The following is a 23,347-nucleotide window of genomic DNA, read 5'->3' as shown; positions in this document are numbered from 1 at the left end:
AGGAAAGGAACGGAATGACTGTCGCTGGCTGTGGAACCAAGTCCCCCACCCATACTCTCGTCTAGCACCCTTCCCTCCCTCCCTAACTCCATCTCCCCTGCAGCCTTCTCCACCTCCACACCCATCCCCTTTCTCTTCTTCAATCTCATCTTCCTCCTATCTTCCTCTCAACTTCTAAATCCCAAACCTAGAACGGTGCTTATTACGTTCCACACTTTCTCATCCTACGGAGCCATTGTCCAGCTTCCTCCTCTTTCCTCAATAAGCCTAGTTCTTGTTCAGAAATTCGAGGTGTTGTCAGTTTCTTTGAAAAGAGGTTACCCCACCATCACTTTTCTCTTGTGGTCTGAACCACCAGTCAGGTAGTGTCTCGGTGGGTGTCTTAAAATGCACCATTTATATCAAGCACGGTGGCGCCTGTCTATAGTCACAGCACTTGGAAGCAAAATACTGCAAGTTCTAGGCCAGCTTGGGCTACGTTGTGAGACACTGCCTCAAAACAACAGCAACGACATAAATCTTACAGCTTGCATTATAAATATGCAGTTACAGCATTATAAATATGCATTTATAATCCATCATGCTAATTGCACCGTTATTCTTTATACGCAGATGTGGAGCGTTTGCATTGTTGAGAAGTTCATAGACGATTTGTCGCTACACTGATGTCCACATCTGATTACGCAACAGATTTCCGAAAGCAGAGAGCACCGTTTTTGGCGTTCTGGTGCCTGCCATCAGACCTATCATGCATTTGGTGCTCTACAAGTAACATTTCCATCAATAAAAATGTGCTTTGAATATTTCCACTATTTCACACTGATTTTTACCAAGTTGATACCTGCGGCAATAAAGTGTATGAAGGGTGCATACTGGTACCCTTGGGAGTGTACGTGGTAAATCTCACGGGCAACCTGCCAGTTCTGTAGCTAAGTGGCTATTAAATCTGGCCAGTTGTTCTACCTTTTCACCCTTGGTTGCCTCAAAATCTCTTCCAAATTGGTCTTTAGTCTTATTAGTTTAGTCATTGGAACCTGGGAGACTAATTCTCAAAAACAGGTATCGGAGGGCCAGGGAGAGTGTTCTAAGAAAACAAAGATGGCAGAGCAATTGTCCTCACTGTTTGAGGAAGAGCGAGGTTGAAAGCTGTTTTGTTTTCTTTTGCTTGTGTGTTTTTGTCTCACCATGGACTAGACTGGGCACCTCACACACATTCTGGAAGTACTCTACACTGAGCCTTGTCCCTAGACAAACGTTCAGTATTTTTAACATTATGCCTCCTAACAAAAGTATCTACATATCATACAATTGACCTGGAGAAAAGCATTCTACAAATGGATACCTCCCCTTATGTTTATTTACACCTAGACAAGACAGTCATCAGAACACTCCACCAACAGCTGTTGAAATTAGCTGTATTTTCATGATTTAGTTTCACCAGCTTTCATTTAGTATAAATAAATAAATGTACAGTATTTAGTACATCTAAATGAAGCCCATCGTCTAACCTCCATCTTCTTCTATTACTACTACAGTAGAACCCTAGATGCACTGACAGCCACCACCATGCATGGATGCCCATGGCTTCCGTTCTTATCTTCTGCATCTTAGCAGACTCTGTGAGCACAGTTGAGAGGCCTGCAGGATGAAGACCAGCATACACCTTTCCTCTCCTATAGGAACCATCCAGGAGTATCAGGGCCTCGGCCTCTGAACCATCTCCAGAGTAGAAAGTATAAGAAGCATTGTGGTCCATAAACTGAGCGCCTCTCCTCTTCTGTTTAGTTCTTTACCTCTCCTAGACTCTTAAATCTGTCCTAGAAAATGCCACTAAAGAGCCAGAGTCTTGTCTGCCCCAGGGTGAATGGACAGCATGACAGAACTCTCCAGATATGACTGAGAAAGAAGCTCTTTCCTGATTAATTCCCAGGTAAGCTATTTATTTCCAAAAGTCTAAATTTTGCTTGAAAAGTAGAGTCAAGGAACTTCATTAGAAATTAAATAGATCTCCAATAGAATGGAGTGACTCTCTTTTACAGAGAAAAAAAGCTTACATTAATAAGGAAAGTAAATATTATTACTAGTGACTTACCTGGATTTATATATTACTATTTTGCTAGAATAATGAATACTTTAAATGCTTGTGTATGTCAAGCTTATTAGACAGTACTACAGAAGTATTTTATAATATAATTTTATGTGCACTCTTGCTATAATGAAGAATTTTTAAAAGTATCTATGTTTGACTCTGTGCATGTGCATGCAAGTGTGCATCGCCATGGCACTAGCATGGAGGACAGTTTGTGAGAGTCCTTCTTCTTCTTCCACTATGTATGTCCTGGAGATTGGACTCAGTTATCAAGCTCTGCGGCATGGGTGCCTTTCCAGAGCTTTATCGCCCTAACGAATGTAGTATTCAATTCAATCACAAGAACTTAGCTTTGACATTCTTCAGGAGGCATTACTATACAGCCATAAGTATACATAATTGTTTACATAGCATATACATAGGTTTTATATTAATTACTTTAATTTTGTAACTATTAATTTAACCAATTTAGTTTTTATTTAATCTTTTAGCGTCTTAAAAATATCTCTTCAATTAATCGTGGTACTTTGTAAGTATTTTCAATTGTGGAAAGATCTTGTGTGTTCTGAATCATATTCTACTGAGTTTAATAGGGAATGTGGCCTGAAAAAGACTGATGGATGGCCAGGTCTGAAGGACTGATTCTAGAGGTGCAGCGAAACTTCTACAGACACTTTCATGTCAGATCCTCCTGGAGGAAACTAAACCAGACTTACCGGGAAGGGAGGCGGGGTGCGTAACTGAATTTCTTCAATTAAACCACTAGATGGCACTATCCTCGTTTCTTTTGTAAATCCACTAGTGAACTAGCCCCTAAGGAAACGATTATATTTTAAATGCTGCCAAATGACTATTCTTTGGTTCTATCTAAAAAAAAAAGAAAACTACAGTAGAGGGGCTTCGAGGTTGTGGCACGTTTACATCCTTTCTGATTGACAGAGACAGAGAAGCCACCGGCGTCTCCAGTGAGAAGCACGCCTTCTCTTCGGCTACTCCACAAGGTCTGAAAGGAGACCTCTCCCACAGAAACACAGATGACAAATGCTCTTAAATCTGTCTTCACTTCTTTACTGCCTAATGTCATCATCTTTTTCCACTTTTTGGATTAAAAAGCTTCATCAGGCCCTGGCGCGGTGACACACACCTGTAATTTCAGCACTCGGCGCAAGGTAGCCGGACTAGGTCACGTAGGAAGCAAGGCTAACGGATGGCAGTTGTGCTGGAGGGTCTCTTACCATAGAGGATTTTACACATTACACCTTTTCTGCTCTACACAAAAAGCTGAAGGCAGGAACTGTCACTTCTTCTAGCCCAGACCTCAGTATTCATTTTCCCTAATTTAAACTTATACATTTGGTAGCCTTCTGGCTGTCTTTAAAATGAAAAGTATTTCAATGTGGAAATAAAAGTATTAAACATTTTATTGTTATATTACTTTTTTCATGTGTGTGAGGTTTTACCTGCATGCATAACTGTGTACTGTGCTCATACCTGTTGCCCTGAGAGGTCAGAAAAAGGACTCAGATACCTTTGGACTAGAGTTACAGAGAGTTGTAAGCTCTCATATGTGCACTGGGAATCGAACCCATGTCCTCTGGGAGAGAAGCTGGCCTCATCAGCCCTAAATTATAACACTTTTAAAAGTGAAAACAATAATAATCTTTATTTTCATGCAAATATGAAGGGAACACTAATGGAAGACTTTATTCACCTCATTTATTAAGAAGTGGCTTAAAGGAAACTTTCAAAAACATGTATACCTATAAATGCAACCAAGGACACCCCAAAACTTTGCTGACAGATGCTCAACTGTTTATTATCCTACAAAGCAGTGAAAATGTGATTTCTTTTCTATTTTTGAAAGTGTATCTCTAACAGATAAAATTAACTAATTTGTAACTCGGTGTATAACTTCTACCCATTTCTCCTGAAATGCAGAGGAGCTGCCACTCCTTTCAGCCCATCTGGTGAGGATGAAGCAGCAGTCTTGTCAAAGCAGAAAATCCCCAGAGGGCCTGCTAAACTCAAGAGCATCTCTTCACAACCCCCAAGCGGAAGACAGGGTTCCTAACAATGTTTTTTGCGGAGAACAGCCCCTTTGGAGAGTCTCATTGCATTTGCAGCCATGCTGGGGCAAACCACAGGGGGACACTGCACTAGATTCTCTACATAATGAGGAGTACAAAGTTCCCTAACCATGCAAACAGTAGATTTCCCTAACTGGCAGTAGCTGATGTAGAAGATACACAAAAAAATTCAAAGAAAATAAGAAAAAGCTCATCTCTGACATGGATTGCCATTTAAGTGTGATGTGGCTTCATTCAACAGTCTCACACTAGGAGGAGCTCAATGCTGCAATGTTTCTCTAGCATATATTAAGACCCTGCATTTTATCCCCATTTTGAGGTCACATAATTGAATGCAGTGGTCATGAAGATACCTGGGAGTAATAAAAGATTTCTGGACACAGCCAAAAAGTACTTCAAAATCAAATGCATAACGAAGTCAATGTTTTTCCTCAGCATAGCCTTGGCTCTGAGCACAGCATCTGCTAACACACCATGCAGCCAGTCTGCATGAAACTCTGAGCTCAGCTCAGGTTCAAGCCTATAGTACTGATGGTGTCAGGAGACAGAGCCTGCCAGGCGGTTTAAGGCGGGGACTGGGAAGCAGCTTCTTCAGGAGGGTTCTAGATGGAGACCAGGAAAGCCAGACCCCTTAGGCTTCCTTCTTTTGTAACCTGAGTTTTAAATGCTTATAATATATTACATCATTCCTCCCTTCTCTTTCTTCTCCACAAACCACTCTTTCAATGATGCTGGTGTCAATCACCACTGATTTCTCGCCTCTAGCTCACCACCATCCACGGTCCCAGTAAAGCAAAGGTTTCATTTCAGTGTTACAGGGCTCTTGTTTATTTCAGGTGACTCTACACCCAGCTGATCTGAACCACAGAATCTTTAAAATGGCAAAGATGCAGTGGCCCCATGGTCACTAAATGTAATCTCAAACCTCACTCAGGAGCTTCTCAAGCCAGGCTGCAATCCTCTGCATTGCTCCCATCATTCCTTTCCTCCAGGCGCCCACAGAACAGCTTACCAAGCTGTGAACATGCAGTAGCTTTTCTCACCTGAACTTCCAAAGTCCTTCCAAGATCCCCCAAAATCACACGGTCAGGTCTATCATAGCAATACCCCACTCTCCTGGCACCACCTTCCGACTGCTGTGATAAACACCCTAACCAAAGCAACTTCTGAAGGAAAGGGTTTATTTGGCTTCTGCTTCCACATCATAATCCATCGCCAAAGGAAGTTGTGACAGAAATTAAAACAAGTCAGGAACCTGGAGGCAGGAGTTGATGCAGAGGCCATGGAGAAATGCTGCTTACTGGCCTGCTTCCCCGGGGCATGCTTCACTTGCTCCCCGTGCTTTGCTCAGCCTCTTTTTTTCTTTTTCTTTTTCTTTTTCTTTTTCTTTTTCTTTTTCTTTTTCTTTTTCTTTTTCTTTTCTTTTCTTTTCTTTTTTTTTTTTTTCTTCTGGTTTTACGAGACAGGGTTTCTCTGTGTAGCCCTGGCTGTCCTGGATCTCACTCTGTAGACCAGGTTGGCCTCGAACTCAGAAATCCGCCTGCCTCTGCCTCCCAAATGCTGGGATTAAAGGTGTGCGCCACCACCGCCCGGCTTCCGCTTTCTTCTAGAACCCAGAACTGCCAGCCCACAGCGGGCTGGGCCCACCCCGTTAATCACTGGTTAAGAAAATCCTCCAGCAGCCTGTTTTCAGATTCTCTTAAGGAAGCATTTTCTCAGTTGTGGTTCCTTCCTCTCAGAAGAACTAACCAGCTAATCTGCCAACAAAAATATTTAAAGTTCTTTTTGTATTTATAGTCCCTTGATTTCCTTCAGCTGTTTTCTAGCTCTAGCTGAGATTTCAAGTACTATATTGAATAGGTATGGAGAGAATGAATATTCTTTCCTTGTTCCTGGTGTAGTAGAAATGCTTAGTTTCTTTCTCTTTAGGTTGCTGTTGGGTGTGATTTTGTTGTAAATCCCTTCATTATGCTTAGTTATGTCTCCTGTATCCCTAGTCTCTTCAGGACTTTCATTACAAAGGGGTGTTGGATTTTGAGTAGGACTTTTTTTTTTTTTAATTGATTCCTATTATTTTGTGATTGTGCTGTGGGTATTTCTCTGCCTCTTGATTTGTTGGTCTTGGATTATTATTATTATTATTATTATTATTATTATTATTCCTGTCTCTGTGGGTGTGGTTAAGCTCCTCAGAAATTATTCTAATAATAGTGCTGATTGGTGGTAGGGCACATTTCAGTATCTGACAAAGACCAAAGTAGAGATACAAAGTCAGAAGTTTGAGTCACCTCATGAGTACTCTAGCATTTTTTTTTTATTCTAGCATTTTTTAAAGGAATACTTTTAGTGTTTGACTGCATACCTGTGAGAGAAATGGGAGAATCAAGAGAGTCGTGCTGTAGGTGGGATGTATGTGTGCTGCTAAGTTCATTTTGAAGCATATTCCACAATATGGTGACACTTGGAAGTATGGCCTTTAGAAGCTGATTAGATGGTGAAGTTCTGATTCTGTGAATGAGACTGATTACCTCTTAAAGAGACACCCATATAGGGCAGCACACAAGCCTGTACCTCCAACTCCAGGACATCTGATGACCTCGTCTGGCCTCCACAAACACATGTGACATGTATATACACATAAAAAAGAAATTTAAGTTTTTCATTTTTGATTATTATAAATATATGTTTGTATGTAAGGGGTTCCCTTATGCCTTTTGATCTTTGAAGTCACAGAAGACAGGCAGCAGTCTAGGAACTATGAATTAATTGCACCCTCCCCAAAATTGTTGGCATCTTGACTGTGGACTTTGCAGCCAAAAAATTTTACTGGAAATTTCTACCAAAGACCTAAAAATGGTTTAAACCCAAACTCAAAATTTGTTTCCCCAAATTGGGAAGATGGGTCTTGTAGATTTATCCAGAGGAATTTATGCAATAAAATGAAATAAAAGGTGTCAAAGTAGGAAAGAAAAATAGTCCATTTGCAGATATATAACTTTATACATAATTATATACTTGGTGTAAGGATTCACCCAGTCATTTCCTTCCACTTGACATCTCTGGCCCCAGCTCCCTTTCTTGTTGTCTTTACCACATTCTCACAATTCATCAGCTTGTCTACAGGGCTTAAGTTGGTTCACAGCACTGATGTGGGGTAGTGTACAACCACTTGTAACTCCAGCTCCAGGGCATCAGATGACCTCTTCTGGCCTCCATGAGGACTGGAACACATGTGGCTCATGCATACACATAAATAAGAAATTTAAATCTTTTAATTATGTATAAATGTATGTGATACTCTAGTTATAACTAGTTATGAGCTGCCCAGCGTGGGTACTGGGAACTGAACATAGGCCTCCTGGAAGAACAGCTAGAGGTCCTAAATCACTGAGCCATCTTTCCAGCACTGTTTATATATAAAGGATTTGTATATGAAGGATTTTGTATAGATATAAAACTATGCACATTATATATGAAGGATTCATATTATATATGCATATTATATTTGAAGGATGTGAATATTATATATGTATCTGTGCATATATTTTCATATATAATGTATATGAATATATGCATACATATATGTAGGTATATGTGAATCCTTACATATAAAAGGATTTTTTATAGATGTAAAATTATGCACATTAAATACAACTGTATGTTTTTCTCTAGTCAGTTTGGTTAGCTTAACTCCACCACAACATCTAAACTCATAGAAGAAAGTTTTTCTTCCCTGTAGTACTTTGCCTGTTTCATATTGAATTGTAAGCACTCTTTATATGTCCTTGGCTTTTTCATTCTTTTGTGCTGTTAAAGAAGTATACAGGTTGTGAGTTATTTCTTCCTCCTTGTCATCCTTTCCCCTCCTTCCTTCTCTCTCCATTTTCTATGACTTATGATCTTAAGCCAATGAAGACTTAAATTTTGTTGTAATTGATTCTTTTTAACATAGCCCAGCTCCTCCCACTTCTACTGCATACACGTAAGCTCTGGTTTACACGTCTATACTTTCAATCAACTTCAGATTTGTTTGTATGATGGCATAAACCCTTATCTCGCGTGGGAGAAACTGTACTGCTCCTGAATCCACTGATTTTGGCTTCCTCATGCATGAAGTTGAACAGCCTTTACAGGTGTTTTGCTGCTTCTGGGTTCTGTATAGCTTTTCCCCAGACTCTATACCTTATTTTTATGAACTTTCCAAAGTTTAATTTAGTAAAACAGAATGTATTATATAGTATATACTAAGATATTAAAAAGAAATCTGTTAATGTTACATAAAAAGCACCACTTGAACACTGAAATACATGGCCACTTTAATAGTTACCATACCAATGTTTACATACACATATTTGAAAATTAAAGGACAATTTGTGCATGTCACATTCATATTTTGCATATTAGAACAAATACACATAACCAGATATTCAATTATATCAGTATAACACCCAAAGTTTCTGCTTGCTTCAAGCTTCTCAGTTAAAAAGAGACATTAATTAAATAAAGTGAAAGTCCACAAGTTCATTTTAGCAATAATAAATAAGAAATAATTTTGACATGTCTAACATTTTGACAACCTTGAGTTCCACTACAATACTCTATTTCCAAAAAATCATGAATTTACAAGGTCACTGTCAGGATGAAAATACATATTTTCTTATTTTCTAAAACTGCTCTTAGGATTTGATATTATTTGATTTATTTTCACATATATGGTATGTTAGAAAGTAAAAATCTAGTCGGGCATGGTGGCACACGCCTTTAATCCCAGCACTCAAGAGGCAGAGGCAGGCGGATTTCTGAGTTCTGGGCCAGCCTGGTCTACAAAGTGAGTTCCAGGACAACCAGGGCTATACAGAGAAACCCTGTCTCAAACAAAAAAAAAAAAAAAAAAAAAAAAAAAATCTATGGATAATTGTGTGTATTGTGCAGGTTTAAGAGAGGGTGTGGTTGGTAGCAGGCAAACCTGTGTGCATTTACTAGCATTGTTCCTAACCCATGCTGTCTGAGGATGGTCAGTTACCTCCAGGATGCACATTTAAAATGGATTGTGAATACCAAATGAGTATGTATTACTTCCATATTTTCACAGGGTAGCAATAGTGAAATATCGCAACCTTATATTGTAATTTAAAAAACATACTGAAAAATTGCACTTTTAATAAATATCTCATCAGGAATAAATTTTCCTAATAAAGCTTAATGCCTACTCTATCCTGATTTTAAAGTAAACACTAAAATATGCTAAAATAATCAATGATTAAGGACTTTTGGCTTTATTTTGTGCTGCTGATACAAAAATAATGGCTATATTTAAGGCTTATTAAGTGGTTGTAGTTGCCCTGAACCAGTCTCTATTCTCGGTACCATGATACCAGTTGAAACAGACCCATTGTCCTCAAGGACGACAGAGCCAATCATGACAACCTTTCTGAGGGTCAGCAAAGGTTTACGTGGTGGCACGTGACAGCTCAGTTCATCTGACTTTAAGAATGAGCCACATAGACAATATCACAAACCCGTCTTTTTCATGCTAAGCATATGATATTTGGAAGAAATGGAATTCCAGAAAATTAAATTTATATGGTCGCAAGGAACAGGCTAGTCCATCTAGCAATTCCTAAAAACATAGGCTCACATCTTTTTTTATTTCCCAGCTTCCCTCTAAATCTGACTAAAAGAATCCCCTCTTCCAAGGAATTTGTCCTTACCCAACTTCACACCCTTCCTTGTATCCTTTACATTTAAGCATTATGTTTATTAATGTCAACTTGCATGTATTATTTTTGGGGTTTTGTGGCCTTAACTTCTAGCTATAATGAGTTCTTTCACTTTTGAACATCCTACATTGTTTAGCACAATACTGTGTACCTATGTGTAAATGTGGCGTGTGTGTGTGTGTGTGTGTGTGTGTGTGTGTGTGTGTGTCTGTGTCTACTGAATGAATAAAAACCTAGAGAACCTGGGTAGTTTGCAGAGAAAAAAAGTTACATAACTTGACAGAAACAAGAACTGCTGGTACAGAGTGATCTGATTTTCAAAAGTAGATCTGTTTGGTCTACAATGTCAATAATAAGACATCAATAATAATAAAAAAAAGTAGTGGGAAACTGTTTTTAAAACTTTTATGAAATATTCAAAAAGGCTTTTTGATATATTATTATTATTAAAAGCACCAAACCCAAACATTTTACCTAGTATCACTGAATCGTGCTTTAATACTTTTCTGACATATGAACATAGACTTGTTCTTGTTTAAGACAAAGAATACTGAACAGGAACAGGTGTTGTGAATCAGGATAAGAAGGCCATTTGCTCTAGTTAATAGATAATGCATACACTGCAATAAATTTAAATATTCTTCTGTGGTAATATACATGTTATATTAATGAAAAGAATTGTTTACATCAAGATGTCAGAGATATCAGGAGTTGTTTTGGTATTGTAAAACATGACACAATACTGAAACTGCTATTTAACCAGAAAAAATTTTGTTTATATTATTTATTAATACTAAAATAGGATATAATAAAAAATTATTCTCAATGTGTTTATTTTCAAATTTGCCTGACAGTGTCCTTTTAAGAAATCTGACAATTTATAGTTAGATAACATACATTTGAATTTCACTTTCATGACTGAAAATATTACTTACACAACAACAAACAACAAACAGTAGCTTTTTACTGAAGTGCTCTGCAATTTACACTTAAAGCTTTGCAGTAAGACAAAAATCCATTGTACTGTTCATATGTAAAGTTATATAGCATGTTATATGCCTTATAAAAAATTGAAAAATAAATAATAAGGAGGCATAAAATCCAGGATCACAAATATGGGCTGTTTTAGCTGTCATTCTAAATGCTAGCTTATGTTGAGTTCTACTTTATTTCTGAACCCAATAAACTTTATCTTTAAATAAAACAGGGAGATAAAATCAAGTGTAAAGTATAAGCACAGAACCCCATATGATTTCCCCCTCATTATCTGGGGAAGTAAACTATGGGACAAGGGCAATTCTTTGAGATGCTGTAAGCGCATCCTTAATGCATGGCGCACGCCACAACCTTGCCAGGACACACACTCTGAAATGACAGCACTGGCCAATTGCAAGCTTATTTAAGTGGCTTCTTCCTTGAAGAAAAGAAAATGATACTCAACTAAGACTCTTTTTTTTTTTTTTTTTCTTTTGGCTTCCTCCTTAATCCTCTTTTTCTCTAACATACAATCATGATCTTAAAGCACTTTTTGAAATGCTCACTAGTAACTGTTTCCAACAACATGGGGGAACTGGGTTAATTTACACAGTTAATAAAAATGGCCAGTGTAGATACTAGGGTGAGGTCCTAGGATTTGTTACACGGAGAGCTAAACTTGCAAGAGATCTCATGGCAAAAGTAGACACTTTGTGGCATATTCCAGCTTTTGAAATATAGTTAGAAGCTAGACGAAACAGCCTTTCGGCACCAAAGGTATTGAAGTGCCCAGGAAGCACCTTCTCCACAAGGCCTCGGTCCACCAACTCTATGAGCCGTTCACAAGTTCCAACATAGTCACTGATCCTGCTGTATGGGAGCCAGTCAATCAGTGATCCATCATACACGACGTCACCACTGAAGAGCACCTTGCGGTCTTTATCATGTAAGCAAATGCTGCCTCTGGAGTGACCTGGCATGTGCATCACAGTGAGCTGTCTGTCTCCAAGGTTGATCACATCCCCTAAAACGGAAACAGAAATGACTGATAAATACATGACAGTGTACTTGATGTTAATCATTGAAAAAAGCAGAGGACTATTACATGGGTTTCGAGGAAATTAAGGACAAAATTAGCTTTACTTTCAGGTTATGTTTCTCTATGTGTAGGTGTGCTGTGTGTGTGTGTGTGTGTGTGTGTGTGTGTGTGTGTGTGTGTATGTATGTATGTATATATGCATGTGTTTTGTGTATGTATGCGTAGTGTGTGTATGTGTGCTATGTGTGGTCTTCTGGAGTAAACACATACCGACTCAGGGTTGGAGTCATTCTAAACAACACTTGGCATGAACTAACCCAGGAAAACAGATCTTTAAAGATACTTCTTCTTCTTCTTCTTCTTTTTTTCGAGACAGGGTTTTTCTGTGTAGCCCTGACTGTCCTGGAATTCACTTTGTAGACCAGGCTGGCCTTGAACTCAGAAATCTGCCTGCCTCTGCCTCCCAAGTGCTGGGATTAAAGGCATGCGCCACCACGCCCGGCTTTAAAGATACTTCTAAATTGAAATAATAATTTGTGTAATTCTTATTCTAGAAACTAGATTTATAAAGGATAGAATTTAAAACAATGTCTCTTTAATGGTGTATTAAAAGCTGCACTGTCATGCATTCACATATAAGAATTGGCAACCAAACTTTGTAACATGAAAGTAATGCTCATGGTATTGATTTTTAAAAAGAATGGAGTGTTTAAAACTGAGTTTTGTTTTTCAAAATTATGAGCATGCTCTAATATTGCAAAAGAAACTTAAAAAATATAGTTAAACTGCCAATGTTCCATTAGCTACAGTTTATAATTCAACCACAAACTCAATATTTTAATTCATCTATAATTGTAATTAAGAAAAAAAATCAAGCAGGTGGAGGCATTCATAAAGTATATTATAAAATAGTAGTAGATTTGAAAGATTGTTTCTTTACTATTCCTTTGCATCCTCAAGATTATGAAGATCTGCTTTCAGTGTTCTTTCTATTAATTTTAAAGAGCCAATGCAAAGGTATCAATGGATAGTTCTTTCTCAAGGCATGGCTAACAGTCCTACATTATGTCAAAAATTTGTGGCACAAACCATTCAGCCTATAAGACAGCAATGGCCTATAATATACATTATACAATATATGGATGATATCTTATCAGCAGGTAAAGCTCCTCAGGACTTGCTTCTATGTTATAGAAATTTACAACAGGCATTAGCTGATAAAGGATTACAAATAGTTCCAGAAAAAGTGCAAACTCAAGATCCTTATAATTATTTAGGTTTTAGGCTTACAGATCGAGCTGTTTTTCCTCAGAAAATAATTATTCGTAGGGACAATTTAAAAACTTTAAATGATTTTCAAAAGCTGTTAGCTGATATTACTTGGCTTTGTCCTTATTTAAAGCTTACTATAGGAGAATTGAAACCCTTATTTGATATTCTTGGGGGGAGTGCTGATCCTGCTTCTCCTCGAGTTTCAACTTCAGAAGGGTTGTTGGCCTTACAACAAGTAGAAAGAGCTACTGAAAACCAATTTGTTGCTTATATAGATTATTCTTTGTCTTTACATTTGTTGATTTTTAATATGACTCATACATCTACAGGACCTTTTGAGGTCAACTGCCTCAGTCTGTGGAACTTGTCACACAGATCCTACTGGAGGTGGTGTAGCACAAAACACCATTCTAGATCCTACTGGAGGTGGTGTAGCACAAAACACCATTCTTGCTCAGAAAAATCCTTTTTATATTGGTTATATAAGCGCTCATTCTGATCTTCCCGGACCTTTAGCTGCAGGCAATGATTGTATTGATAGAGCTTTAATAGGAGAAGCTTTAGTTTCAGATCCTATTGTTTTAGCTAAATGTGATCATAATAAATTTCATCTATCTAGTCATACCATAAGGTTCTGACATAAGATCGCTAAGGAGCAAGCTAGAATGATTGTAAAACAATGTCCTGACAGTCTTACATTTTCTCCAGTTCCTCGTTTAGGAGTTAATCCACGAGGCTTTATGCCCAATCATATTTGGCAAATGGATGTAACTCATTCAGAATTTGAAAAATTGAAATATATACCTGTCTCTATTGACACTTGTTCAGAATTCATTTTTGCTTCTCTACATACAGGAGAAGCTTCTAGAAATGTAATTGAGATTGCTTACAGGCTTTTACTGCTATGGGATTGCCTAACATCATCAAGACAGATAATGGCCCTGCTTATACTGGAAACAATTTTATACAATTTTGTAAGGAATTTGGAATTGAACATAAAACTGGAATTCCTTATAATCCATGGGACAAGGAATTGCTGAATGTGTGCATTGCACTCTGAAAATTTGGCTTTTGAAAACAAAAAAGGGGGGATCATATCCCCATACAACACAAAAATTTTAAAATTTAGATGCCAAGGAACTCTCTGAATGTGGGGAAGAGGGTATGTTTGTGTTTTTTCTGCAGGATGCTAGCGGCCGGAGTGGTTAATGAGACATGCTGATGCTGGGACAAAGAATAATGCTGATTGTGAGTTTGTAGAGTATCCTGACAATGATGATAGAGAAGCTGTATTGGGCCCACGTCCCTGATCTAACCTTTATTACATCCAACAGTATGGGGAGGCCTAGAAGTTGTGGTAATGGTAAACAACACTGAGTTGATGGATATGCCTGCTGGAGGAAATTTTACTATAATAGAGAAATTTATTACTAAAGATTTAGAACTAATGTCTCTATATGCTTTTGTGGGAGGCACAGCTACAGTCGCTTCTGCCCTAGTTCTGCAAGTAAAAAACTATGAGCTTCTTAGAACAGCAATAGATACAGAATAAAGAAAAGGAGCTGATTGCACAAATTATCATTGGGACTAGTATAGCAGAATTTAAATTGCTGTTGTTCAGGGATCAAGAACAAGGACACTTCAAAAATTTGGTAAAATGTCTTAGGTCTGGCACCAGACATATTAAAAGGGATGGGATAAGGGACAGCTGTCAACGGAGGGCACCCTAATGTAGCACAAAGGAAACAGGCTGAGACATTTCTTAATCCAGTTATATTGGCAAGTATCAGGCCCTCTCTTAAGAGCAATAGCCAAGAAAAAGGGTGATGTGTGGACAATGTGCAATCAAATTAGCTCACCTAGTCAGGATCTGATTGCCCCTGAAGGGTTCTTTTTTTTTTTTTTGGTGTAATGGTACCCTTACTAAAATTCTTTCCATAAAGAATAGCTGTGTCTTCCTGTGGCCCTAGTTCCTTAGTTGACCTTGGTAACTCCCGCCAAGTATTTGAGCTGGGATAGCACCCACCCCACCTCACCCCGCATATTACAATAAAGCAAGCTGTTTTCATCCCTGTAGTAGCTACTTGTAGTAGCTAGTGCCTCCTTGGTAACCTCTGTTGTGGTTGCCAGTTTGGCTGGAAGAGTTTTAACCCATTCTCTTCTTACCACTGCCAAATTATCTCACTGAATTGGCAGTGGAAGCCTCCGTTGCGTCATTAGCTTCTTGACAGAGACAATTAACTTCCCTCAATGAAGTTGCCTTACAGAATTGAAGAGCACTTGATTTGCTGACCGCTGAGAAAGGTGGCACCTGTCTTTTTCTGAATGAGTTAGGCATAGTGGAAACTCGAATCCAACAGCTACATAAACTTAATTTGGAGCTCCAGAAAAAACAGTTTTCAGCAACTGCTGATAATTGGTGGAAGTCCTTAATGTTCACAGTTTTGATGCCCCTCCTTGGACCTTTAATAAGCATTTTATTAATAGTAACTTTGGGGTCTTTTATTTTTAACAAAATTACTGGTTTTATAAAACAGCAGATTGATTCCATGGCATCAAGGCCCTTGCAGATTCATTATCATAGACTTGATTTGGCTGACAGAGGCCTTGCTGAACCTGGGGTTGACAATTCTCCTTTAGGAGCTGCATAGGATTCAGACCTGTGCATAGTGATTCTTGATAAAATGAATCCAGTATGGGCACCAGCGTGGGCTTCGAGGCTAAGCAACACAGGGGAAGGTCTCACATGGACCATCTCTGAATTCCCCATGAGACAAACCTGATTTGCAAGGAGGTTGGTATCTGTTTTCAACCTTATCCAAAGGATTTTTCTAAGACTCTGCCTCTCCTCCCCAAAAGATACCAAGAGCCATGACTGTGGGTCATGATGGTACCTACGGGAGGAATCAGGTCAATGCTCCCCCTGCTGGTTAATGCCTACTCATCAAAGGATGAGATGACTATTGATCACCCCAGTTCAGTTAATTCAGTTTAATTATTAGTGAAAATAATTAAAAGGGAGGAGATGGCGGGAGCCACGGCCTCAGTCATGGCCTTGTGGATATCTTCTAGCTTACATAAACAGCCCTGAGAGAACATTCATGGTCATAACAGAAAGAATATTTGTGGGTAGAGAGGGCACTGTGACCATAGGTTCCAGGAGCTGAAGATTGCCACCTGACCTTCAGAGAGCCCCCGGGCTCTTCCCCCTCCCACGAAGCCTCCTCTTTCTTATATTGCCATCCCGGAATAAAGTTTTCAGAGCTTGATCAGTCTGATTGACTTGCTCTCGTTCTTCGTCCCTCCCACTCTCTCTCGCCTGCCCTAGGTCTCCGATGATTATCCCTGCAGGTCAGGGCAAACCTGGGGTCAGGAGACTCTCTGAAGGTCAGGTGGCAATCTTCAGCCCCTGGAACCAAGGGTCACAGTGCCCTCTCTACTCACAAATATTCTTTCTGTTATGACCATGAATGTTCTCTCAGGGCTGTTTATGTAAGCTAGAAAATTTCCACAAGGCCATGGCTCCTGACAATCAATCAATCAATCAATCAATCAATAAATTCTTAAAAAAGAAAGAAAAATAAATGTTCAAGTTTAGTGAAAAGAAGCAGATAATTTATACTGCATCTTTTTTGTTTGTTTTCTTTGTTTTTTTTGTTTTGTTTTTGTTTTTGTTTTTGTTTTTGTTTTTGGTTTTTTGAGACAGGGTTTCTCTGTATAGCCCTGGGTGTCCTGAAACTCACTCTGTAGACCAGGCTGGCCTCAAACTCAAAATCTGCCTGCCTCTGCCTCCCGAGTGCTGGGATTAAAGGCGTGCACCACCACGCCCGGCTTTTATACTGCATCTTAAATAACAAAAATCGTAGAAGTTTGAAGAGACAGAATGTATGAATATGGGAAATACCCACAGGTGTCACCACCATACTTCTCCCTGGCTTATGAAGCCAAAAGAAATTAGGAAGTATCCTGGGCTGAAGTAATCTGAATGAAATCAAAACATATCAAAATGTATGGAAACTGGTAAAGCATTATTTAACATTACTTTAAATGCACATTTTATAAGCATTATGTATTGAAATCAATTCCACAAATGCTGTCTTAGGAAGGTAAGAGCAAACAAGCACAAATATGTATTCAGAAAGACACAATAGCTGTCTGGAGAGATGACTTAGTCACAATGCCTGCCACAAAAGCATGAGGACCAGAGGGTAGATCTTTAACACTCATGTAAGAAGGCTGGGTATAGCTACACTCATTGGTAACAGGGCCTAGAAGGAGTAGAGACAGGGAAATTCCTGGAGTTTCTAGCTAGCCAGACTAGCCAGCTGGTGAGCATCAGGTTCAGCAAAAGGCCCTGTCTCAAAAGATAAAGTGGAGAGCAATTGAAGACACTCAATGTTGACTTCTAGCCTCCTTTTATATATGTATACATATACATTTAACACACATACACATAAAAAGGTTTTAAAAGAATAATAATAAGGAACACAGAAATAGTTGAGTCACTAAGAGAACTTGCTGCTCTTGCAGAGTACATGGGTTAGTTTTCCAGCAGTAACATAGCAGCTGTAACTTCAGTTCAAGGGAGCACACACTCTTGCTGGCTTCCTTGGCACCAGGGATGTAGTGTTCATGCAGACAAACATTTATATACATAGAATACAAATAAATAATTTTCAAAAAGAACATAGGAAAAATATAATAGAAGACAAATGCCATTAGAGAAAAATCAGTAAAGCCAAATTGGTTTTTAAATAACGCAACAAAATTAATATACCTTTTGATAAGCAAATCAAAACAAAAATTGTAAAACAGACACATTCCCAGAATGAAGAATGAAAGGAGAGAAGACAGCACTGAGTGACTAAGAAGCATAGGAACCACACCCATTCACATGGGTGTCAGGGAAAGCTCAAACCTCAGCTCACTTACCCTTGAACCTGGATGGCTCTGTTACTCAAACCACATCAAACTGCTTCACCTACACACTATTTTCTGTTGTGTTGGTATTGTTAGCTTGCTATTTGGGCTTTTAAATTTTTGCTGTCTCATGAGACACTAAACCGAGGGATTCATTAGATAAAAGAAGGAACTGAGATGTGAACAAAAGGGAAAAAAACAAGAAAAGAAAAAAAAAATCTAGTCAGTGATTTATAGCCTAGACTTCCCAAATCTAAATACAGTGACATCCAAGCACAGTGCACATTTAAAGTCTTACACAGACATGACTAAAGACCTATTATGGTCAGGATGACAAAAACACATAACAAGGAACAATATTAGGGATGTAAGAGAAAGATGCCAACTGACACACAAAAGGAAATACATATAAATAACATCAGAGCACTCAACAGAACTAAGTGTCATGAGAGCATGAATGATGTATTTCAAGCCCTGAGGTTAAATAATGTCTAACAAAGATATAAAGTAAGGTTATCTTTTAAAATCAGCAGATAAGGGTATTCTGAGACCTAAAAATGTTAAAGAAATCCATATCACCAAGCCAGCATGGCAGAATACAGATGAATTCAAATCAGAAAGAAGGAATGCAGTAGCAACACACGAGAGAATATATTTATTTATTTTTATTTATTAATTTTTTATTTATTTATTATATGTAAGTACACTGTAGCTGTCTTCAGACACTCCAGAAGAGGGAGTCAGATCTTGTTCCAGATGGTTATGAGCCACCATGTGGTTGCTGGGATTTGAACTCTGGACCTTTGGAAGAGCAGTTCGGACCTTCGGAAGAGCAGTCGGGTGCTCTTACTCACTGAGCCATCTCACCAGCCCCGAGAGAATATATTTATGAGAGAGATAGGCGAATGAAAGCAAAACAGTCAATGATGAACCATATCCAAATTAGTCAACCCACAAACCCTTACTTGATACAGGGGAGAAAGAAACTAACGAAGAAAAATACAACCAAACAGGAAAACCAATGAAATGACAGAAATTATTCTACATAGTAGAATAAATGTAAATGGTATTAACTCTACAATTTAAAGGTCTGTACTAGCTGATTGAGTTAGAAAAATAAGATTGAACTATATGTTGTCTAAAAGAAACACACCTCACTGGCAAAGACACAGACGGGAGTGAAAGGGTGAGAATTGAAGCACCCTCAAGTGGAGTGAGCGCCAAAGAAGCAGACATACCTACTCTAGTAGTTGCTAAGGCAGACTTCAATCCAAAAATAACCAGAAGTGATAAAGCAGATCATTAAATATCAAAGATGGTAATGGTTAACCAAAAATGAATTATTTCTATGCATCAAATTTTGGGGTTCTCAATTTATCCAACAAATATTAACAGACATAAAAGGGGAAGTAGATCCTGATAAAGTAATAGTGAACAGCTTTATATAACACTTATCTTTAGAGAGATCATCTATACTAAAAGCCAATAAAGAAATGTCAGAGTCAATCGATACTATATGCCAAATGACCAACTATAGAATATTAATCTTCTGCACACATTTTTTATTTCATGAAGCAATCCATGAAACCTTCTCTGACATAGATCACATGTTAGGCCATAGTGCAAATGTCTCCAAATAGAAAAAAAAAAAAAGACATCTTATCAAATCATAATTGAATAAAACTAAAAACCAATAACAAGAAAAATGACAGAAACTATGCAAACAAATGAGGGACTGGACAACATGCTTTTGCATGACCAGGGGGTTATAGGCAACATCAGGGATTTTGTTTTTTAAAATAATAAATTGGGGCTGGAGAAATGGCTCATCATTTAAGAACACTAGCATCTCTATTCCTAGCTCTTCCTGGGAGGCTCATAAGCTTCTGTAACTTGAGTTCCAATGGAGATCCAGTGCCTTTTTCTGGCCCTTTCTGGGTGCACAGACACACATGTAGATAAAACTCCCATATGCGCAAAATAAAAAAATAAAATTTAAAATCCCAGAATCAAATGAAAATGACAGCCCAACAGCAAAGGCTGTCCTAAGAGGAAAGACTAAGTAAACGCTAGCAATTACTCTGAAACTCTAGAGTGCTCCCAAGCATTTAGAGATGCACACTGAGATGTAAAAACAGGAACAAGTCAAGCCCAGGGGCAGAAGTGGAAAAAACAAAGCAGAAAAGATGGGGGCAGAAATTTATCAAAACAGAAATCAAAAGATTAGAAAAAAATGCATTAACTGCCCTTTGTAAAAAGAAAATCAACCAACCCTTAAGACAAGACCTAAATCCATAAAATTACAGATGAGAAGGGGGACATCAAGCAGATTAAAATAAAAATCACAATTAGGGAATACTTTGAAAATATATTTCAAAAACAAACAAACAAAAAACCCACAAATAACCCACCAAAATTGAATCAAGAAAATACAAACAACTCAAACAGGCCTATAACAAGCAGTGGTGACAGAGCCGTAACAGATGGATTCTCAACACAAAAAGCTTAGAACTGGACAGATTCTCTGCTCATATCTAACAGGCCTTTAAAAAAAAAAAGTTAAAATCAACTCCTTGAAGTACTCCATAAGATAGAAATGGAAAGAACACTCAAACTCATTCAATGAGCCATTACTGAAATCAGATAAGGACACAATATTAAAACTATAGATGGGCTGGTGAGATGGCTCAGTGGGTAAGAGCACCCTACTACTCTTCCAAAGGTCCAGAGTTCAAATCCCAGCAACCACATGGTGGCTCATAACCATCCGTAACAAGATCTGACTCCCTCTTCTGGAGTGTCTGAAGACAGCTACAGTGTACTTACATATAATAAATAAATAAATCTAAAATAAATAATAATAAAAATTAAATAAATAAATAAATAAATAAATAACTATAGACTAGTTTTCCTGACGAACACCCATGCAAAAAATCATAAATAAAATACTTGCAAGTCAAATTCAACAACAAATAAAAATTATGATAAAAATCATGATCAGGCAGGTTTCACTTCAAGGATCAAGGATGACTCAACCAATATATACACAACAAGTGCTAGAGAGATGGCTCAGAAGTTAAGAGTTCATATTATTCCGCCCAAGTTCAGATCCCAGATCCCTTGGGGCAGCTCACACACCCCCCCCCCCCGTGGGGCAGCTCCAATGGGATCCAGTTCCTCTATGAGCACCTGCACTAATGTGTGCATACCTTCCCTGATACACATACATAAGAACAGTAATATAAATTTAAAAGGCTGGAGACATGGCTCTGCCAATAAAAGAGCACTTACTGCTCTTGCAGAGGAAACATGGTCTGTTCTCAGGACCCACATGAATTCCCCTAATGTGCTTTAAATCGGCCTGTGAGCTCACTTCAAGGTAATGGTAAACTGCAGAATAAAACACTCCTTGCATTTACATACTATTTGAGTCCGGGGTATCATTCTTTGGCAAATCCTGAATCCTTACACTGCTTTGTAGGACTGCTTGGGAAAGATTAGAAAGCCTCTCTGGGGTAGATATATCACAGGCAGTGGGCTTTGAAGTTTGTCTGTCTGTCTGTCTGTCTGTCTGTCTGTCTGTCTGTCTGTCACTCCCTCCCAGCACACCTCCCCCCCACAAACACACACCTCTTTTGCTTCTGCCTGCTGATCAGGATATACAGCTCTCAGTTACTGCTCAAGCAAGATGCCCAGCTGCTTCCTGCTGTGTTAATCATGGAATAATCCTCTAAAACTGCAAGGAAGTCCCCAATTAAATGTTCTCTTTTAGAAGAGTTGCCTTGGCCATGGTATCTCTTCAAAGTAAGAGAACAGTGACTAAGACAGAAGTTGGTGCCAGGTGTGGGTTATTACTGTGACAGGTTTGATCATGCCGCTTGCTTGCAGTGTGGACTTTGGATTAGCAGAGCAGTTTAATGCATTGAGATGGGCCACGGTAGTATGAGCATGAAAGACAGTAGTGCTGAGAGCAACATGAACCAGGCAAGCAAGCCCAACTCAAGAGGTCTTAGAGAGGAAGAATATCAGCAAATAGCTCATGTGGGGCAGTGAGCTGTGCACAGACAGCCTGGTAACCAGTGGAGCACAGGCCTGGAACCCTGGTGACCCTAAGAGATGGCAGGTGTTTGGCCACACCTCCTGGGCCCCTGGCTCCTGTTGCAGCTCCCACAGGTCCCCCCACCCCCTGCAGAGAGGTGTGTGGCCATCAGTCACGTAGGCAATGCCCCCAAGCTCCTGTATTCTGTCTGGTCTCCACCCCCACAGTTACCTGGCACCAGCCAGGTGTGCTCCTCCCCACAGTTACCTGGTAACAGCCAAGTAGGCCCAGCCCACTAAAAAGGAGCTGCTTGCCCCCCGCCCCCACCTTGCTCTCTTACCTCTTATTCTCTTACTCTTACTCTTGCTCCCTTTCTCCCCCACTCTTTGCCTTGCCTTACCCCCACCTCCACGTGGCCATGGCCGGCCTCTACCTCCCTACTCTCTCTCCCTTTCTTTGCCTTTCTACAATAAAACACCTTAAAACCATGGACTGTGCTTCTAACCTCCCACCAGGAGGCCTCCCTGCACTCTAGCCACAGTCTTCACCAAACCAACCTGTTGGCTGAACCTGTCTAGATTCCTCTCCCCATGGTAACCGGCAGACTCTACCCAAGGGTCCATTCTCAGCTCTTCCGCGACATACAGCGGCATCTGTGATGTCCAAGAGTGAGAATCTGTCATCTGTCCCTGGTCTCCGTGCGGCCCAAGGACCTCAGAACCGGCTCTTCCAAGGTACCCAGCGGCATCTGTGCCCCAAGAGTCTGAGTCCCACTCTGGCAGGTCCACGGGGACCCCCAGACTGCGGCTTCCCCACCCTGGAGTGGGATCCCACAGTCCAACACCTGCCAGGGTCCTCGCGGTCAAACTCCCTGAGCCCACCTCTTCCAGTGGCCCAAGTCTCGAGCAGACGAGGGACCCCATTTTTACCCCACAGGCTTAGACCATTCTTGGGTTATTTTGGTGAAGAATTTGGCTACTTTTCCCCCTTGTCCTAAGAATCTGTGTGAGGCCAATTAGAAGAGTTTTGGGGACTAATTTCATTGTAAGTGGAGGTTTTAAGACAATGGAGCACTGACTGCATCATGTGGTTATCAGTAATCACTCTTAGGCAGTTCTATAAGAAAAATGGGACAAACTTAGGGAAAGGAACCCGGGTCTGGTTCTGGTCATCCGGCGCCTTTCCCCGCCCAAGGAGGGGTGTTCG

General features: G+C 39.4%; 1 protein-coding gene across 1 annotated transcript in view; it reads right to left on the bottom strand.

The window, feature by feature from the left end:
• Positions 1–9,071: 9,071 nt before the first annotated feature.
• Mblac2 (metallo-beta-lactamase domain containing 2) overlaps positions 9,072–23,347 on the bottom strand; it is a 36,140-nt gene continuing 21,864 nt past the window's right edge. Inside the window, exon 2 of the mRNA XM_021208693.2 lies at positions 9,072–11,895. Within this exon, the coding sequence (XP_021064352.1) occupies positions 11,510–11,895 (386 nt within the window). The 3' untranslated portion in view covers positions 9,072–11,509. The remainder of the gene's footprint in view (positions 11,896–23,347) is intronic.

This window comes from Mus pahari, chromosome 11, assembly GCF_900095145.1.
Source record: "Mus pahari chromosome 11, PAHARI_EIJ_v1.1, whole genome shotgun sequence".
In the NCBI taxonomy this organism is placed as follows: domain Eukaryota; kingdom Metazoa; phylum Chordata; class Mammalia; order Rodentia; family Muridae; genus Mus; species Mus pahari.
The sequence above is the reverse complement of the archived record's forward strand: the minus strand, read 5'-3'. Positions and strand labels throughout refer to the sequence as shown.